This window comes from Solanum pennellii, chromosome 12 (assembly GCF_001406875.1).
Source record: "Solanum pennellii chromosome 12, SPENNV200".
NCBI classification, from domain to species: domain Eukaryota; kingdom Viridiplantae; phylum Streptophyta; class Magnoliopsida; order Solanales; family Solanaceae; genus Solanum; species Solanum pennellii.
In genome coordinates this window covers 11,694,095-11,714,788 of record NC_028648.1, presented here as the reverse complement: position 1 = coordinate 11,714,788, position 20,694 = coordinate 11,694,095, and the positions used below count along the sequence as shown (strand labels likewise).

The window sequence follows — 20,694 nt, the reverse complement described above, 5'->3', positions numbered from 1 at the left end:
AAGCGCATAAAAGTGTCCTCCAAAATGTAAAGAGGCTCACCACTGACTCTGAATGCTCAATTGGATCAACGAGGTGCTGGGTGCTGATCCTAGTTACCTGCGTCTGCATCATAAGACGATGCAGGCCAACTGACATCAATGTATTGAATGTATGAGTATGCGAGATGGAATTCTAAACAACAACTTAAAGCTTTAAAGTATCAACAAGAACTTACCTTGGCTCTACTCAACTCACGAAATACTAACTCAATATAATGCAGTAAAGCCACATGCAATATATTCAAAAACTTGTAAAAATAGAGTAAAAACTTAGTTCATTAAAGATAATACAATAACAAACTAAACTTTACTTATAATGAAAGTAATATAGTTTATGTGGGATATTCTCTAACCGAAAACCATCACTATGAGCCTAAGCAATGATACTAGGTCTTACCTCACGTTGCAAGAAGACCGCTCTATACTTTGCTGTTGGTATAGAACCTGAACTATTAAGTGAATCCACTAGTCTATGCTAAAAAGCACTAAGGAATCATCTAAAAAGTATGACCCTTCTTCTGTCCATGTTTGCTACATGGTTTATGGGGGCTTGAGTTAATATGAACTCGAGTCCCCATAAACGTTCTCAATACTACTCCCAAAATACTTAGCTCATATGTTTTAAAAACAACTTCTTGTTTGGTTTGAGGTAATTCTCAAACTTAACTTTAAAAGATCTCTTGGAAATTATAGTTTCCTCTTTACTAAAAACTATCCAAAGGCTCTGTTGGAAGTCTAGCTTCCTTTCTTGCTCAAAATGTGAAAATATTTGTTACTTTTAGGGAATAATTAGTTCCAACTTTGAGAAATGAACTCAAGTCTTTACTGTTTGCTCAACTTGAAACTTAACTCTTAGGGAATACTTAGTTCGCTTATAATTTTTCAGATTTAACTCATCTCATTACTCTTTGATCAACTTGTAGCTTGAGCCTTAAAATAAAGTTAAAATGTTTGTTTAAGACTCTTGAAAACTTTAAGAACTTACTTTAATTTGATTCTTATCTTTTAAACTTGACTCTTAACTTTTTTAACTTTGATCTTAACTTTCCTTGAACCGGATTATGGATTCATGGATCATGATATCATGTTTATGGATGATTTCATGATGTTTAGATGTACCCTAGAGTGTTGAAATCAAATAAGAAACATAGGTACATCATTTAGGAACTAGTACAGAAATATGGGGGAAGAATGGGGTCTCCAGGTGGCCCTAGCGCTCTAAAAGACACGGGGCGCCAGATCCTAATGGATAGAACCTGTCCTCAGGTGCTCTGGCTGGCGCAACATGCCAGATCCTGGCGAATAGAGTCTGGTTGGCGCGGCACCCCAGGGCCTATTAGATGGACTTTTTGATTTTTCTTCTCTCATTTTCATCTCTAAACCTTCTAAATTCCCATGGATATTTCTCCAAACACTTAGTATCACTAATATTCTCAATATCCAATCGTCAAGACTCGTAAAAACTGCCCGGAAACATGAATAAAAAACAATTAGAGGTTACACCAACTCAACCAACAAGAATCCAACAATTGTTCATCAAGAACTTCGATGTTCATTATTTAATCTACTCTAAATGCGCTAAATTAAACACATTGGTGTGTGGGTGAAAGAACCCAACATAGAAATATCTCACATACCTATTAGGGATCACCCCTGACATATTCCACTCGATGATCTTGGCATTCTTGATGAATTCTTTGCCTTTTCTCCTTTCTCCTTCTTCTCTTCTCTTTTCTCCCAATCCATAAGCTTATTTCAATTTTTCTAAAAATGACTTCAGACTTATTTAACCCTAATAAACCCTTGAAACAAATTACAAAATAGTAGGGTGTAAAGACTACTTTACCCAAACTAAAATCCAAATTGGGACCTTTTTCAGTCCAACAACACAACTACCGATAGGCATATCTCCCTCATAAGATATTGAAAATGCGCAAACTTGACGGTGTTTGACAGATATCTTCAAGGTCTTTCCAACCATATAAAGAACTGACTCTAATTCATCCTAAGCTAGAAGTATGACCGTTTGAAAATGACCCAAACTCACATTCTTAACTTAGCAATTTTTTTCCAATTTTTCCCTATTCTTTCCGAATGTGATTATTTTTAGTTTCTTAGCTTATTATTGTCTATTATGAGTTGTGAGATGTTACAATATATCCCCCTTGGTAAAATTTGTCCTCGAATGAGACTTCTTTCACTATGCTAAGAATAGTGACATCAAGTTTAACACTCAACAATCCAGAAACAGATAACTATCAGGCTTACTCATAGTTCATAAAGTACTAAGAAGAGAATTAGTACCTTTATCTGCATTCTCTCCGGATTCAAAGATATTTGGATATATCTTCTTCAGATCCAGCTTCCCTAGTTGCTTCTTCTACAAATTGGTTCCTCTAAAGAACCATGACTGACGCCACTTCCTTTATCCTCAACTTGCGAACTTGACGATCCAAAATTTGGACCAGAGTTTCTTCATAGGATAATCTATCCTTAATTTCAACATTCTCAGTTGGTATTATCAATGATGGATCACCCATGAACTTCTTCAATATGGATATATGAAATACCGGATGAACCGCTGCTAATTCTGGTGGTAGCTCCAACTCATAAGCTACATCGCCAACTCTCTTGTATATTCTATAAGGTCTAATATACCGGGGAATAAGTTTCCCCTTCTTACCAAACCTCATAAACCCCTTAATGGGTGAAATATTAAGATATACCCACTCATCCACCTCAAACTCTAACGGCCTTCTCCTAATATCTGTGTAGGACTTTTGGCGACTCTGTGTCATCTTCAACCTCTCTTAAATCACTTTCACTTTCTCCAAGGCTTGGTGAACTAGATCTGGTCTTCTCAAGCCTTCTTCACTAACTTCGAACCACCCAATAGGAGATATTCATCTTCTCCCATTTGGATGCTCTAATGGTAGCTATTGTTGTAAGCGAATTCAATGAGAGGTATGTCATAATCCCAATTCCCTTTGAAATAAATCTCACAAGCTCTCAACATATCTTATAAGGTCGGGATAGTACGCTCTGTTTGTCCATCCCTCTGATGATGAAAAGCAGTACTTAAGTTCACCTTCGAATCCAAACCTTTCTGGAAAGACTTCTAAAACTGAGCAGTAAATTGTGCACGTCAATATGAAATAATGGATACCGGGACTCCATGAAGTCTTACCACTTCTTGAATGTACAACTTAGCATAATCCTTAGCCGAATAGTTTGTCTTTACCAACAAAAGTGGGCTGATTTTGTCATTCTATTAAAAATTACCCAAATAGAATCATGCTGCCTACGAGACCTTGGCATGTCTTTGGTGAAGTAAATATTGAAGTTCTATATTCTAGGCCAAACCTCCTGGTCTTTGGTGCTCTACTTTCACTTGCTGGCAATTCGGGCACTTGGTAAGAAACTTAGATGTCTTTCTTCATGCCTTCCCACCAATATACCTCTCTCAAATCGCGGTACATCTTGGTGGAACCTGGATGAATGGAATATCTGGATATATAAGCTTCCTAAAGAATCCTCTCTTGGAGTCCATCCACCCTAGGTAGACAACCTACTTTGATACTTAGCACACCATGTTTCCATTGTTCAAAAACTAATACTGTTTTACTTATAAACATTTGCGTTCAAGTCAACCGAAATGGGATCTTGGTCTTGTTTCTCTTTCACCTCTGACACTAATGATGACTCAACCCCATTAATCACCACTATTCCTCCTCCAGTCTGACTCCCAGACGTGCAAGTCTGTGCACATCTTTAGCTAACTCGCTCTTTTCTTATTTAACATGGGTGGTACTTCCCATGGATAACCTGCTCAGAGCATCAACAACCACATTAGCCTTAACTGGGTGGAAAAGGATACTCATGTCATAATATTTGAGTATTTCTAACCACCTCATATCTATGAGATTTAGCTTCTTCTGAGTGAAAACATATTGGAGGATCTTGTGATCAGTGAATATGTCAACATGAACACCATACGAGTAGTGACACCATATCTTCAAAGCAAAAACTACTATATCCAATTCTAAGTCACGAGTTAGAAAATTCTTCTCATGAACCTTCAATTGTCTGGAGGCGTAAGCTATAACCTTGCCATTCTTCTTCAACACGCAACCCAAACCAACTCTCGATGCATCACAGTACACCACAAAACCTTGAGTACCCTCTGGTAAGGTCAAAATCGGAGTGGTAGGTATTCTCTTTTTCAATTCCTAAAAGCTTTTCTCACAAGCTTCAGACTATTGAAACTTGATTGTCTTCTAAGTTAGCTTGGTTAAAGGAAACGAGATAGATGAAAAACCTTCAACAGATCTTCTATAATAGCCAGCCAAACCTAAGAAACTCCTTATATATGTTGGAAATGTGGGTATCAGCTCTAATCCCATCACTAGAAACGATGTGGCCCAAGAATGCCACAGACTCAAGCCGAAACTCACACTTGGAAACTTGGCATATAACTCCTTATCTTTCAAAGTCTAAAGAACCATCCTGAGGTGACTAGTCATCAATGAAGACAATGAAAGAAATATCTAAATACGATTTGAAGAATCTGTTCATAAGATCCTGAATACTGCTGCTTCATTTGTCAACCCAAAAGAAAAAACCAAAAACTCATTATGCCCATATCTAGTTTTAAAGGCTGTCTTTGGAATGTCACATTCTCTCACTCTTAACTGATGATATCCATATTTTAGATCAATTTTCGAGAATTATAAAGCACCCTGAAGCTGGTTAAAAAGATCATCTATCCTTGGAAGAGGATACTTGTTCTTGATGGTCACCTTATTCAATTGGCGGTAGTCTATACACATCTTAAGGGAACCATATTTCTTTCTCAGAAATAAGATTGGAGCGCCCCAAGGTAAGACATTTGGTTGAATCAAACCTCTATCTAATAGATCTTTCAGTTTTTCTTTCAACTCTTTTAACTCTGCTGGTGCCATTCGATATTGCGGAATAGAGATTGGACGAGTATCTGAAATGATATCTATGCCAAAGTCTATCTCTCTCTCAGGAGGCACTCCGGGTAGATCATCAAGAAAAACTTATGGAAACTCTGTTACTATAGGAACTGACTGAAGCAAAGGTACTTGAGTCATTAACTCGGGCTAAGTGATAATACAACCCTATGAAACTAACTTTCTCGCCTTAAGGTACAAAATGAAACGACCCTTAGGCCCTACTGAACTACTACTCCACTCTATGGCTGCCTCATTTGGAATATGAAACTTGACAACTAGAGTTCTCAATCTATTGATGCATAACAGGCATGAAGGCAGTCCATATCTAGAATGACATTAAAATCTACCATGTTTAACTCAACTAGATCAGCCATGTCTTCTTTTGATTGATGGAAATTGGACAATCATGGTAGGCTCTTTCCACTAGAATAGACTCCCCAATAGGTGTAGAAAAACAGAAAGGTTCACAAAGTTTTTTAGGAAGACTCTCAAACTGATATGCAATATAAGGAGTTACGAAAGATAAACTTGCTCCTTGGTCTAACAAACATAAACATCAAAAGTAAATACTTTGATCATACCCATAACAACATCTGGGGAGTTCTCTTGCTCTTGGGGGCTAGTGATTGCATAGAAGCAGTTTGCCCGTCCGCCAGTACCAGAAGTGGCTCCTCTAGGTGCAGCCATGTCTAGTGGGGCAACTGATGAAGATTGGGCTTTATTTCCTGGATTTCCACCTCCCTGCTTATTCTTAGGACACTCTTTCATGCAGTACCCCTTTTGAGTACACTTTAAACAGCCTGACTGGCCATCACGACACTTGCCGGTGTGGTTTCTACCACACCTACCATATCCAGGAGCCCAAATACCTCCTTGTGCCACACTACCTTGGGATTGGGCTGGTCTATCCTTGAAGTTCTGCGAATTCTTGTCATTACACTCACCTCTGTTTTTGGGCGCATTTGCACTAGGAGATGATGGTGCATGCCCCTTCATTTTCTAGAATTGTGGTGGACTTGAACCACCCTTTTGATTACCAGAATCATTCTCAGTCTTAGATTTCTTGTTCCTGTACTCCTTTCTGTCCCCTAACTTTTCTTCTTCAACTTGTTGCACATAGACTACTAACCTTAAAATGTCCATGTCCCCAATCAACATTGCAGCCCTACCTTCTTTGCTTGAGGCACGACCCAAGCCAGCAACAAACAAGCTTGTTTTGCTTCTCATATCCTTAACCATCTCCAGAGCATAGCAAGACAGTACGGTGAGATTTAACCCATACTCATGAACACTCAAGGAGTCATTTTTCGAAGTAAAAAACTACTTTACCTTTGTTTCCTTCAGTTTTCGAGGAAAGAAACGCTCCAAGAAGGCTTTTTCAAAGCAAGACCAACTTGGATGTGGTGCATCCTCATCTATGTTCTCCTTCCACTAATCGGACCAATTCCTATCCATATTCTTCAATTCATATACGTCAAATTCAACTCTCTAAGCATCTACCACATGTATCACATCAAAGACCTTCTTCAACTCCTCCACAAAGTCTTTCGGATCCTCAGTAATGCTCAAATCACTGAAGCTGGAATGATTCATTCTTAGGGAATCACGAATCCTTGAGATGTCAGCCTCTTCCTGTTGAGATCTTCGGTGTTACCCGAGTTGGTTTGTCCCGCTTGGCTTAACATCTAGATAGCCTCATGGAATTCAACGTTAGTGACCTATCCTTGAGGTTGCACATTCGGTGCATTAGGTACCTCTGGGTCTTCGACATTTTTTCTGGCTGGACAACCTCGTGCTGCTCTTTGTGGAGGCCTGATAAAATGAAACACGCGTAAGCATGAATTACAGGATAACTTTTTAAAGATAAACTCTAATGCACGAAGTGAGTATGAAAAAAAGTGAGGAATTCTTGAATGTTGAAGCCTCTTAATTTATAGATGTGGAGCGCTTCACACCGATCACTAAGACTCTACAGATATGACTTTTTAGATTCCTGAGAACTGTTGAACTCTGTGCTCTAATGCCAAGTTTGTCACGCCTCGAGTTACACCCTAGACATGGCCTACACTCAATGTCCATTGCTGGTCTTTAGCAAACTTTTGGCCTGGCTTACTGAACTCAGTGGAAGACTAAACTAACTCAATTATGAAATGAGAACGTTCTTAAAAGAAATACTTAAAACATAATTGTCTGCCAAAATGACACTTAAATTCCCATAGCAAAACATCTGTGGTTCCAGGTTGAGACTCAACTGACTATCTGACTGTCTGTGAAGCCTCTACAATTCTAAGATGGATGTATGGATAGAACCCATAACATCCTATAAATGAAAAACTAGAAAGCGAATAAACAGAATGCAAAAAGGCTTACCACTGACTCTGAATGAACGAGGCGCTGGATGTTGATCCTATTTACCTGCGTCTGCATCATAAGATGATGCAGGTCAATTGATATCAATACATTGAATGTACGATTATGCGAGTTGGAATGCTAAACAACAACTTAAAGCTTGAAAGGATCAAGTAGAAATTACTTTGGATCTACTCAACTCATGAAATACTAACTCAATATAATGTAGTAAGGACACATGCAATATATAATAAAAACTTGTAAAAACAGAGTAAACAACTTAGTTCATTAAAGATAATAAAATAACAAACTCAACTTTACTTTAATGAAAGTAATATAGTTTATGTGGGAGATTCTCTAACCGAAAACCATCACTATGAGCCTAAGCGATGGTACAACGTCTTACCACATATTGAAAAAGTACCATCTATACCTTGCCGTCGGTATAAAACCTGAACTACTTAGTGGATCCACTAGTCTATCCTAAAAAGAACTAAGGAATCATCTAAAAAGTAATGACCCTTCTTCTATCCATGTTTGCTACATGGTTTACCCGGGCTTGAGTTAATATGAACTTGCGTCCCTACATCCGTGCTAAATACTACTCCCAAAATACTAAGCTCGTATGTTTTAAAAACAACTTCTAATCTGGTTTGAGGTAATTATTCAAATTTACCTTAAAAATCTCTCTTGGAAATCATAGTTTCCTTTTTACTAAAAACTAGCCGAAGGCTCTGTTGGAAGTCTAGCTTCCTTTCTTGCTTAAAATGTGAAATCATATATAACTCTTAGGGAATAATTAGTTCCCTTATAACTTTTGAGAAATGAACTCAACCGTAAAATCCCGTATCCAAAACAGACCAAAAAGCAACTTTTCAAAAATCTGCAGGTGCAATCGACGATCACTATCGATGGACCGTAGTATGATCGATGTACGTACTACACATCCATCATTTCTGACTAAAACTCTCTTATGATGCAGCCTTGAAAAAAATTGACTAAGTGTCGATCTACGGAAAGACCTACGGTTCGTAAGTTAGACTATAGTCTGTAGTCTATGTCAGCTGATCAACACCCTATTTACCCAGCCTCTGACATGAAACCACAATTGACTAGTACGGTCCGTAGATGGACCTACGGTCCGTAGGTGAAAATTAGCACAAAATTAGGGGGAAAATGCAATTTTCAAATGATCATAACTCTTAGCACAAAATTAATTAGGTGTCCCATGACCTATGAAATGATAGATAATTGAATTAGCTTTCCATAACCACCAAGTTTGCTAAAGTCAAACCTCCGAGTAAAAACTTATGCCCGTTTTAGTTAAGGCTGTCGAACAGACCCAACCTACGGACCCAAACGATGGACCGTCGATTGAACGATGGCTCGTCAGTCCAGGTCGTCGTTTGGTTCGATAACAATTAGCTCAGGGGTCTTTTGTTTTTTTACCACTTCGTTTTAACCCTAAGATACATTGTTTTGACCCTAAATCATCAGATTTAAGTCAGTTTAAGCCTAGAAACATAACTAAAACTTACCTAAGTCAAATCATTAAATCAAAACTTAGAAAATGAGAAGCAAGAAAGGAGAAAAAGGTCAAGAACCCTAGTTCAAGAGCGCAACAAGATTCCCTCAGTTCCAGCCCCGAAATATAAATATTTCTCCGTGGATTTAATCACCAGGTATGTGGGATTTCACTATTGGATTCCTTTCACCCATTAGATTCCTATTTTTTAGTTAGTTCTTGATTCTCTTAACATGATTAAACCTAGGGTTTCTAGAATTACAGCAGATCAACATAAATTAGTTAAAGATATGTTACAAATCAGATTGTATAGTTATTATTTAATTGATCACATGTATTTTAGGACCCTAGCTATGTATTTCTTTAGTTCTTGAATTACACATGCTAGGTCAGATATTTCAGTTACGTCAGATATACATGCCTCAGTTATTAATGCATCATTATCAGATTAATTCTTGCATTCTCAGTTTGCATGTACATTTTTGAGCTATCCAATATTTACAGAAATTCGGTCATAATCAGTTAACTACATAAATCATTGGGAGTAGCATAATACCGAGTTGGACTAGGGTTCAGCGTACCCACTTAGTCCCAGAACTACTAGCCAAGTAGGTTGTAAGTCCCCTCTGTGGGCATCAATTTAGTGATTATGCCAGCATTGCCTTTATACTTCTGGCAGGGTATATTGGGTCCTCTCGATGGGGCGTATACATCGAACTCCACATTTATCGCACGTGGTTTTTATTATCGGTTATTAGTAGACCCACAGTTCAGTCAGACTCTCTTATATTTACAATATTTACAAATTAGCTAGTATCGAGTCTCAACATGTTATAAATATGGTCATTGTATCTATTTAGCTCACAATTAAGTATATATATCATGTTCCGATTATTATACTTGCTTTTGTGCTTGTTCAGCTATGTTTTATTTTAACTTTACTCTATCCTACATGCTCAGTACTTTCAAGTATTGACGCATGCGTGCGCTACATCTTCTCGTGATGTAGGTTCAGGTTCTCAGCCTCCAGATTACGCTTAGATCGATATTCAATCTCTAGTTCAGCAGATTCAGTGGTGAGTCCTCATTCTCTGAGGACAATAGTCATGAGTTTCTTTTCAGTATTTAGTCCTTTAGTTTCAGTTTTTTCTAGACTTAGCTGGGGCCTGTCCCTACATTTCTAGTCAGTTTAGAGGCTATTTTCAGACATAATTAGTTTCATCTTAGTGTTGAGTTAATAACTTCTTTGTATTAAACTCATCAGTATTTCATTTATCTCAATTATAGAATATGGGTATTCCCCATCTTATCATTTCAAATTGTTATTTAGTTTTCGCATTCAGTTTATTATGTTTAGTATGCTCATGACCATGCCAGCATGGTTAGCTTGGGATCACTTGTGGTTGTCCGCGCTGGGGGTAGCTTGGGGAGTGACATAAACTTTTTACTCTTTGCTTAACTTGAAACTTAACTCTTAGGGAATACTTAGTTCGCTTTTCTCAACTTGTAGTTTGAGCCTTAAAACAAACTTAAAATGTTTGTTTAAGACTCTTGAAAACTTTAGGAACTTACTTTGACTTGTTTCTTAACTTTTAAACTTGACTGTTAACTTCTTTAACTTTGATCTTAACTATTCTTGTATTGAATTATGAATTCAAGGATCATGATCTCATGTTTATGGATGATTTATGATGTTTAGATGTACCTTAGAGTTTTGAAATCAACTAAGAAACATGGGTACATCATTTAGGTACTAGTACAGAAAGATGGGGGAAGAATGGGGTCTCGAGGTGGCCCTAGCGCTCTGAGAGGCGCGGGGCGCATCAGCCTGTATAGTGGGGGCTCTAGTTGGTGGGGCGCCCTAGGGCCTCTCAAATGAGATTTTTGATTTTCTTCTCCGACTTTATCTCTAAACCTTCTAAACTCTCCTGGATCTTTCCCCAAACACTTAAGATCACTAATATTCTCAATATCCACTCGATTAGACTCGTAAAACAGTCCAGAAAAATGAATAAAAATAATTAAAGGTATACTCCAACTCAACCAACAAGAACTTAATAATTGTTCATTAATAATTGTTCATTAATAACTTCGATGTTCATCATTCAATCTACTCTAAATGCGCTGAATTAAACACATAGGTGCGTGGGTGAAGGAACCTAACACAAAAATATCACACAGGCCTTATAGGGATCACCCCAGACGAATTCCACTCGATGATCTTAGCGTTCTTGATGACTTCTTGGCATTTTCTTCTTTCTCCTTCTTCTCTTCTCTTTTCTCCCAAGCCCTAAGCATATTTCAATTTTTCTAAAATTGACTTCAGGCTTAGTTTTACCTCTAATAAACCCTTAGAACAAATCAGGAAATAGTAGGGTGAAAGACTACTGTACCCTTACTAAAATAGGGATTGGGACCTTCCTCAGTCCAACAGCCCAACTTCCGATAGGCATATGTCCCTCATACGATATCAAAAATGCGCAAACTCTAAATAAATGACTCTAACTCATCCTTAGGCAAAAGTTATGGCCGTTTGAAAATGACCGAAATTCACTTTCTTAACTTAGAAAATTTTCCAGATTTTTCCTGTTCTTCTTACAAGTGATTATTTTTAGTTTCTTAGCTTATTATTGTCTATTACAAGTTGAGAGATGTTACATAACATATATGTTTTTATTTTAAAAGATGTTTTTTAGCTATGAAGATTCGTATGGTGCATGTCATTACTGGAGCAAGCATCAAGAACATGTCACATCGCTGCATCATATGCAATTGCCATATTCTCAATATTCTTAGGCAGTCAATATTGGTGAATTGAAATAAACACTATTGAAAAGATGAAACTAATGTAAAAACAAAAAAGAGTAGCAATGCACTCTTGAAATCGTCTTTGACAAATGTTAAGCGTATCGTGGATTTTCAATGGTTTATTCATTGAAAAACATAGTCCTTGTCGACAAATAAGTATCCATGTGAGATAGATGACCGTTGTTATGATTGTATTACTGATGAAGAAACTACGTTATTTTACGGAGGCTAACATTGGTTCAAATTTTTAATGTCTTTTTTTTCATGTATTGTTGCTACGTTTTTTATGGGTTGTTAGTTTCATTATTATTTCATATTTTAAATGGATATATGTTCAATTTAAATGTGATAATACGCACCGTAGAAGTTGGAAATGACTTTTTGCATTAAAAGAAAAAAATTATAAAACAGAAACCACCCATACATTATGCAATGGGGTGTAAACAAAATAACAACAAAACAAAAAGGGAAATTAAACAACAACTAGGACCTCATCTAGTGTCCTTGTGTTGTGCCAATAAACCTATAGCTGCAGGTTCCTTTTGACAACCTATCTTCTCCTGGGACCAACCACCACCATAAGTTTCCTTTCCCTCTCGAGCTACGGGAGTTATTTCACAAACTCTATCGCCGCTGATAGTGAACTGTGTGATGATTTTACAACAACCTTCTCATATATATCGAATGTTTTGGCGAGGGGAGGATCATCTATTAACTACTTAATCTCCACCCACCTATTTTCTTTCCATGCAATTATCCGTTTCATGAGCTCGACTATCTCATCCTCCATCTTCTCACAGAAGTCCCTTTCAAGTAGTATAATATTTTCACAACCTCCGAAGAGGTTAGGAATGACATTGCCCTTCTTTTGTATTCCGGAGTTTTGTAGTTGTCCATATTATTTTAGAAAGCAACTATAAATTACTACTTTGAATGTTATTAGTGTGAGGTAACACTGCGCAACGGACATGAATGAGACCACCAGACTGGAACGAACCGGTACCGGGATGAACCAAACAAAAATTACGGGGACGGACAATCGATTCCATCCCGTCCCTTTATATACTGCGATGGAATCGGAACGGACCAGAATGAAACGAAATGGAACGGGATGGGATAAACGGGATGATACATCTAGTTATTTCAAAAAATAATTTTTTTTGAATTACGAATTCATTTTCTAATTTTAAATTGATAATTTTTAAATTTATAATGTATTTTTTTACTTAAGTTATTTTAAAGATATTTTTTATAAAAATTTTACTTATTAAGTTTGCAAGTTAAGTCTAATTAAGTTTTCAAGATTTAAATCTTTTGAAGTTTATAAGTTATTACTTATTATTTATTAATATGTTATATAATTTATAAGTAATATTTATAACTTGTAATTTAAATAAGTTAAATTTGTAATTTTAAAAAATTAAATAAAAATAAGAATAAAACAATTACATAAATTAAAAAATATCAATTTTATTTATTTAAATTTTTATGATAAATTACAATTTCAATTTACAACTACTAGTAGAGTGCATAGTTTACGCAACCACCTTCTAGGAAGGGTTCTGTTTCAACTAAGTCTCGAATGTAATACTAATAGGGGGTAGTTGGGTTACTTGGGTATTTATTATATAGTATGAATATAAATTATAATTTATAAATATATAACATAAATTAATTAATAAATATTAATTAATCAGAACTGGACCGAACCGGACCAGAACCGGAATAAACTGGTACCGATACACCGCTATCAAACCTCAGTTCTGTTCCGTTCCATGTCCCAGTTTGGGATGTCCCGTTCCATCTGGTAGGCAATCGAACCGTAACAATACCGAATCGGTACCGGTACATTCCGTTCCGTTGACTAGCCTTAGTGTGAGGAATACATTTAGCCGGAGTCTCTACTTATAGTAAAAAATTGGATCGAAATGTGAAGGGTTTGGATCCAAAAGAATTGTTGGACCATATTGTAAGATTTTCCTGGAAATTATTTCACTCTTCTTTAATTATATATCAAAAATTATAAATTAATTTAATCACTAATATTGTAAATCCAAAAATAAAAGAGAAAGAAAACTAAATTAGTGACTGAGTTTTTTGTGTCGTCTAATTAAATCTACTTGGGGTAACCTACCACTTCATTTTAAAGATAAATCAATTTGAATATAAGAATATAAAAAATTACGTGTATTCAAAATATATTTTCATTGAAATATAAATTACAAGTTCATGTTTATAAAAAAAATTTAAAAACAAAGAGATAGAACTAACCTAAACTCAAACTTGTAACCTAGTTGTTAATTTTTAAATGTATTACCATTCGCGCTGCAATAACAGTCATTCACAATAACAAATAATTTCTTTATCTTTTACCAATGTTTTACTAAAAAAATAAATAATTTTATATTAGTTTTAAATTTGTCACAAGATTTTTTTTTTCTTTAAAAAATTGTTAGTTGAGAATATTGGAGCTGTTAAGTCTAATTAAAACTATTTGAGTATATCTACCACTTGTTGAAAACACTTATTTTGATCATTTGAATTTTCTTCAACTCTTTCTTTTGTAATCCAAATCCATTAATTAACCATATATTTAAGAAGATAAGAAAATAAAATCTTACGTGTGTTTGAAAATTATTTTTCATACAAATATACATGTTAATTTTGTGTTTATAAAAGTTTCAACAAAAAAAAAAGGAGACATCTAACTAAATGTAGCATCTAACTAAACGTAATTTCTTTATTTTTCATCTATTTTTTATATTATATATCACTTTTAAATATTCACAAGATTATTGGTCTCCAAAATAATATGTGAAAGAGATTATGTAGTTGTTAACTCTAATTAAAACTACTTGAGTATACCTACCACTTGTTGAAAATAATTGATTTAATATGAGTTGAATTTTCTTTTGCTCTTTGGTTTTTAAGCCAAATTTATGCATTAATTAACCATTATTTTTAAAAGGTAAGAAAATAAAATTTAATTAGTCAATTTGATTATCAAAATATTTCAGACCTTTAAATATTAATTTATTGAAATTAAATTTATTGTTATATCAAAAACTTGTAGAAATTTACTATAACAAACGCGAACTGATGGAGTAATATTACTTTACTTCTATTCTAATCTAAGAGAACTACTTGAGTATACCTACAAGTTATTGAAAAGATATGATTTGATAAGATGAATTTTCAATCACTCTTCTTTTTTAAGCCAGTCCATATAATTTATGTTTGTAAAATAAATACTGCATAACTCAGTCTCAAAATCGTGACCTTTGGGACTATACGTTCAAGATTTAACCATCCATGTAGTATAACATTCGTCCATACTAACGAAAAGAAATGTATTTAGTCACGTTCATGTCTGTTGTTTAATCAATAAGTGGTTTAGCAAAATTAAGAACTAAAATATTGGGACCTAGACTCGTTATCTGAATAAATATTTAAACTTTAACTATTCGCACTGCAATAACATTCTTTCATAATTATGAAAGTAAATTTATTTATTCTATCTATCTTCTATTATTTTTCTAATCAATAAAAAAGTCAGCAAACTAAAGAACTAAAATGTGAGTTATCTTAAAGATCATGAACTATAAGAAATTATCTAGTTATTTGGTTTATAATTACATTGCACTACTCAAATATTTAAATTTCTGTACACGCCATTAACTTGGGGAAGATAAACAAATAAATATTTATTACAAGTAGTAGTTGACTTTGGAAAGTGTTACCAAACTTTATTTTCACGCCATTAACTTGGGGAAGACAAACACTCAAGTGTCTGCTACTCAATTCTCGTTTGACGTCTAATAAACAGCTAGCATTAATTGTTTATATTTTAATTGATTTAACCAATTTCTATCACTTTACATATCTTTTTAAAATCAATGTATATAAAATTGAAATTTGTTTGACATATATTACTTATTTAATTTTTGTATTATACTCCTATTAGTTAGTATTTTTTGACATATATTAAACTCTACGAAGAAACATAATATAAATGTAATTAAAATGCAAGAGTATATTGATTCTAATTTAAAAACAACTCGATACATAAAAATTTATAAAATTAAAGGGAAATCTATTCCTAAAACGAAAATTAAAGTTTGGTAAATTCTACTTAATATTACTGGAAAAAACACTGTCGTGAACTGTTTCGGAACCACCACCTGCATCTTTAGTATCCAAGGCTTCAGCACGCTCACCACTTGGATATTTAATATCCAAGGCCTCGAATCTATAAAATTTTATGAACGAGCTTCAACGACTTAGTTTTAAGTTTGATAAGTTTATCGGTGGCCTTTACTCGCTCCCCAGGAGTAGAATCGACATTTTCTTTCTCTGGTTTAGACATATTTGAGTTGTAGTGTTTTATATGATAGAAATTTTTCTGAGTTTTTGGTAGAAGATGGCTATTTTTATAGCCGGTTAGTCTAAGAGTTGCATTGGTTATTCCAAAAGTTATCTTTGTTAGATAAACAACTTCGTGAATTGTTAGAGAATTTTTGAAGGTTTTAATATATTTATTGGTTAGAACAACAACATTGTATAATGTTGTAAAAATAACATTAATATTATCATATCATATGTTCTGTTAAAAAAAAAAGTTATGTCAACATAAAATATAAGTTTAAACTAGGTTGTAAAATTAAAGCTAAATAACATAAAAGTAGACAAACTTTCATACTCCATTATTCCCCAACACCTCTGACAACATGCACACCACCAAAAACATTATCTCAATTTAGTTTACTAGCTAAAATATGAATACGACCTGACAACCTCCAAATTTTTTCCTTAAGATATGAAATTTCCTCTTTGAAGCGACTCAGATTCTGACTAAACAATGAAATATCCCAGAGGATTTCTTCCTGTTTACTAAAACTAAGATGCCTGCTTCTGTTAGTTGAAAATGACATGATAGCTAAAAAATATTTTATTTTATAGAATATTTGATGGATTGAGGGTAGAATAAAGCGACATGCTCAATTTATAATAAACCTACAATATATTACATTAGTTCAAGAATTGTCTGTTCACTACCTCAACCATTAATAAAAATAAAATGGAATTACTATAAATATTATTAAGTGTAATGAAGTATAAGTTATATTAAAATAGTATAGAGTAATTTGGATCGAGATCATAAATAAAGCAGTATAAAGAAAGAATAATGCTCCCTCCGTTTCAAAAAGAATGACCCTATTTCCTTTAGCCTGTTTAAAAAAGAATGACTCCTTTCCTTGTTTAGCAACACTTTAACTTTAACTTTCCATGTGACATATTTAAGACCATAATATTAAAGGGTATTTTTGTACATTTGACATAACTTTAATTTAGAACCACAAGATTAAAAAGTCTTATTTCTTTTTTTAATCTTCGTTCCAAGTAAAATTAGGCCATCCTTTTTGAAACGGAGAAGGTATATTACTAAAGACATTAATATCATTACGTAAAAAAGAGACGGCAACTAAACGTTACTGTAACACCCTAAAAACAAACTAGGTGAAACTAGATCCTAACATGTGTGTTATAAGTTGATAAGGTCTTAAAATGGTGAATTATAGTGTTAAGATACTGTGTGTTGAGTTTGGAGGTCAAACGTTCAAGGCGTTTGAAAGTTAGCCTTGAGAAGTGCTTGAGTGTTCTAGTGTGCCTTTGCATGTTTTACATGTTGGTTTGAGTCCAAATTGATATTAAATGTTCCTAACATCTAGATGAGCGTATTTAGGTTGAAAAAGTTCGGGCATGAGTCCCCAAGGACCATCCTAGGGTTCGTTGAGGAGGATCCAAGCTTTGGCTTGAGATTGCCAAAAAGTAGTCTCAAATGACGAACTCAAGCTATGCCCCATAGTGCAGTCGGCTCTCCGTTGATTGGGGATGTTGCTCCTCACTTAGGTGTTGGAGATAATCCCCCAAAATGGTGGTCTTTGACTTGATGGAGCCGTCATTTCATTGACGGTCCGTCGATTGCAGGCGTCGTTTGGGGCGTGTAATTCCTGTAGAGTTTTGGCCAAGGCAAGGGTATATTGGGAAATTCACCTAGCTTCTAAATAATATATTGGGCGGTTACTTAAGGTGTTCTTGGGTATTTTAAGTCACTTTATAAGTCTATAACCTATAGTTTCATTACTTCAAATCAAAACCCAAGACCCCAAATTGAATTCTCTAAAACTCCATTGAAGCTTGAAGCAAGTTTGAAGATAGGAGCTTGATTTCTCCATTGAATCTTCATAATTTTCATGGATTATCTTCATCAAGGCATGGTGTTTCATCCTTGAAATCTCTTTCTTCAAGGAGCCAAATTTCAAAGGTTTTTTCTAAGACTTTCTCAAAGCATGAACTTCTATTTTGACTTCTAGCCATGGGTTCTGGCATAAAATGATTTGAATCAATGATTTATGTTATAATTGATTTTAATTGAATGCTTTTAGATCAAATTCCTTATGACCATGCTTTTCATGAAATCCTAATTTTAGCTATAATATGGGTGATTTGATCATTGCCTTATTATATTGAATTCTTGTATAGATTACTTTGGGCTATTGTATTATGTAAAGATCATGTTAAAATTGTCTATAGGCTGCCTTTATTTGATCATGTTCATATTGTATCTTGTTGGATCATTGGTTTGGTTTCATGTTGGATTGGAATTGTGTGTATGGCTATTGGTAAGAGCCTTTAATGAAGTGAATTATTTGAGAAAACTAAGGATTTGTGATGTTGATGATGGAATGGTGGTAAGATGATCTAATCTTTCTATGCAGTGTAGGATTGCTATTCAATTGTGATGGTTGGTATGGTCCGCTTATGGTGGCGGTGCTTGTCACACCCCGAGCTACCCCCGAGACACGGACATGGAACCTAGGACCACAAGTGATCCCAAGCTAACCATGCTGGCATGATCATGAGCACACTAAAGATAATAAGCTGAATGCGAAAACTAAATTATACTTAAAATGAGAAGATGGGGAATACCCATATTCTTTAACTGCGATATTTGAAAACAATGAGTTTAATACGAAGGAGTTATTAACTCAACACTAAGCTGAAACTAATTATGTCTGAAAATAGCCTCTAAACTGACTAAAAATGCTGGGACAGGCCCCAGCTAAGTGTAGAAAAAACGGAAACTAAAAGACTAAATACTTAAAGAAACTCATGACTATTGTCCTTGGAGAATGAGGACTCACTACCGATTCTGATGAACTGGAGATTGAAAATCGATCTAAGCGTGATCTAGATGCTGAGAACCTAAACCTACATCACGAGAAGATATAGCGCACGTATGCATCACTACTTGAAAATACTGAGCATGTAGGATAGAGTAGAGCTAAAATAATACGTAATTGAACAAACACAAAAGCAACTTTATAATTGAACATGATATAGGTTTTGAATGCTGAAATAACTCAATGCAATGCCCTGTTTATAATATGCAAAAACTGAATACTGGATATACTGATAAATGGTCAATGCAGTGGAATCTGACTGATCTATGGGAGCTGCTAATAACCGATAATAAAAACCACATAAGCTAAATGTGTAGTCCAATGTATAAGCCCCATCGAGAGGACCCAATATACCCTACAGAGGTATAAAAGCATGCTGGCGTGATCACTAAACTGATCGCCCACAGAGGGGACTTACAACCTACTTGGCTAGTAGTTCTGGGACTATTAGGTATGCTAAACCCTACTCCAACTCGCTATTATGCTACTCCTAATGAATTACGTAATTAACTGATTATGACTGATTTTTTTAAAAATATTGGATAGCTCAAAACTGAACATGCAAACTGAGAATGCAACAATAAATTTGGTAATTATGCATTTATAACTGAAGCAAATATATCTGCAGTAATTGAAATATCTGACCTAGATTGTGTAACTCAAGTGCTAAAAAAATACATAGCTAGGGTTCAGAAATTCATGCAATAATCTGAGTAATAACATGAAAATCTGACTTAGAACATATAACCAATTAATTCATGAAGTCCTGTTGAAGTTCTAGAAATCCTAGGTGTAATCATGATATGGGAATAAAGAATCTGACTGAAAACTAGGGACCTTATGGATGCAAGGAACCCACTAGTGAAATCCCACATACCTGGTGATGAAATCCACGGAGAAATATTTAGATTTTGGGGCTGGAACTGCTGGAACCTTGCTACGATCTTGAACTAGGGTTCTTGATCTTTTTCTCCTCTATTCCTTCTAATTCTCTAAGTTTTGATTTATGATTTTGACTTAGAAAAGTTTTAGTTATGTTTCTAGGCTTATAGTCACTAAACTGATGATTTAGTGTCAAATATACGTATCTTAGGGTTCAAACAAAGTGGGAAAAGACCAAAAGATCCCTGAGTTAATTGCTATCAGACCAAACGACGGCCTGGACTGACAAGTCATCTTTCAATCGACGGTCCGTCGTTTCGGTCCGTAGGTTGGGTCTGTTCGACAGTCCTTTACTAAAACGGGCATAACTTTTTTTTCTCAGAGGTCTGTGATATACCGTGGTTTCACGGTATTATTAATACTTTTTCCTTAAGTTTAGTGTGTCCAAAAGCCTTTTTGTGCTAATTTTTATATAAGTTTCTCCTTATTTGCAGGAAATCTGTCCATAGATAAATGCGGAGGTTTTTGAGCGAAGAAATGCAGAAGAGACCACCTACGGAGCTTGTGACGGTCCGTACTTGTGACGGTCCGTAGGTGGCAGCGTGGTGCAGCTGCTGAAGAAAGATGGGGAGGTCTGACCAAGTGTGGGGTTACGGAGTCCATGACGGTCCGTTGTGTCTATGATGGTCCGTCCTGCATGTTCGTCATGAAGTTCAGAGAAGTAGTCCCAGTATCCATATTCCAAGAGTTTAAGTGTTTTGGAACGAAGACCCTCGACGGACCGTTGTGCCTTTGACGATCCGTCATACTTGCCGTCGAGGGTAGTGAAGAGAGCAGCAGAAGAAATTGCACAAGTATGGGACGACGG

General features: G+C 35.2%; 2 protein-coding genes across 2 annotated transcripts; both read right to left on the bottom strand.

The window, feature by feature from the left end:
- Positions 1 to 2,435: 2,435 nt before the first annotated feature.
- Positions 2,436 to 2,837, bottom strand: LOC114075258. Its single transcript, XM_027913759.1, has one exon. It carries the CDS (start codon positions 2,835 to 2,837, stop codon positions 2,436 to 2,438), a length of 402 nt encoding a protein of 133 aa, XP_027769560.1.
- Positions 2,838 to 5,558: 2,721 nt separating this feature from the next.
- On the bottom strand, positions 5,559 to 6,014 carry LOC107006097. The gene has a single exon (XM_015204736.1). It carries the CDS (start codon positions 6,012 to 6,014, stop codon positions 5,559 to 5,561), a length of 456 nt encoding a protein of 151 aa, XP_015060222.1.
- Between the last annotated feature and the right edge of the window lie 14,680 nt (positions 6,015 to 20,694).

Excerpts from the sequence above, each read along its gene's own strand:
- LOC114075258 (XM_027913759.1), bottom strand. The coding sequence starts at position 2,837 with ATGACACAGAGTCGCCAAAAGTCCTACACAGATATTAGGAGAAGGCCG.
- LOC107006097 (XM_015204736.1), bottom strand. The coding sequence starts at position 6,014 with ATGAAGGGGCATGCACCATCATCTCCTAGTGCAAATGCGCCCAAAAAC.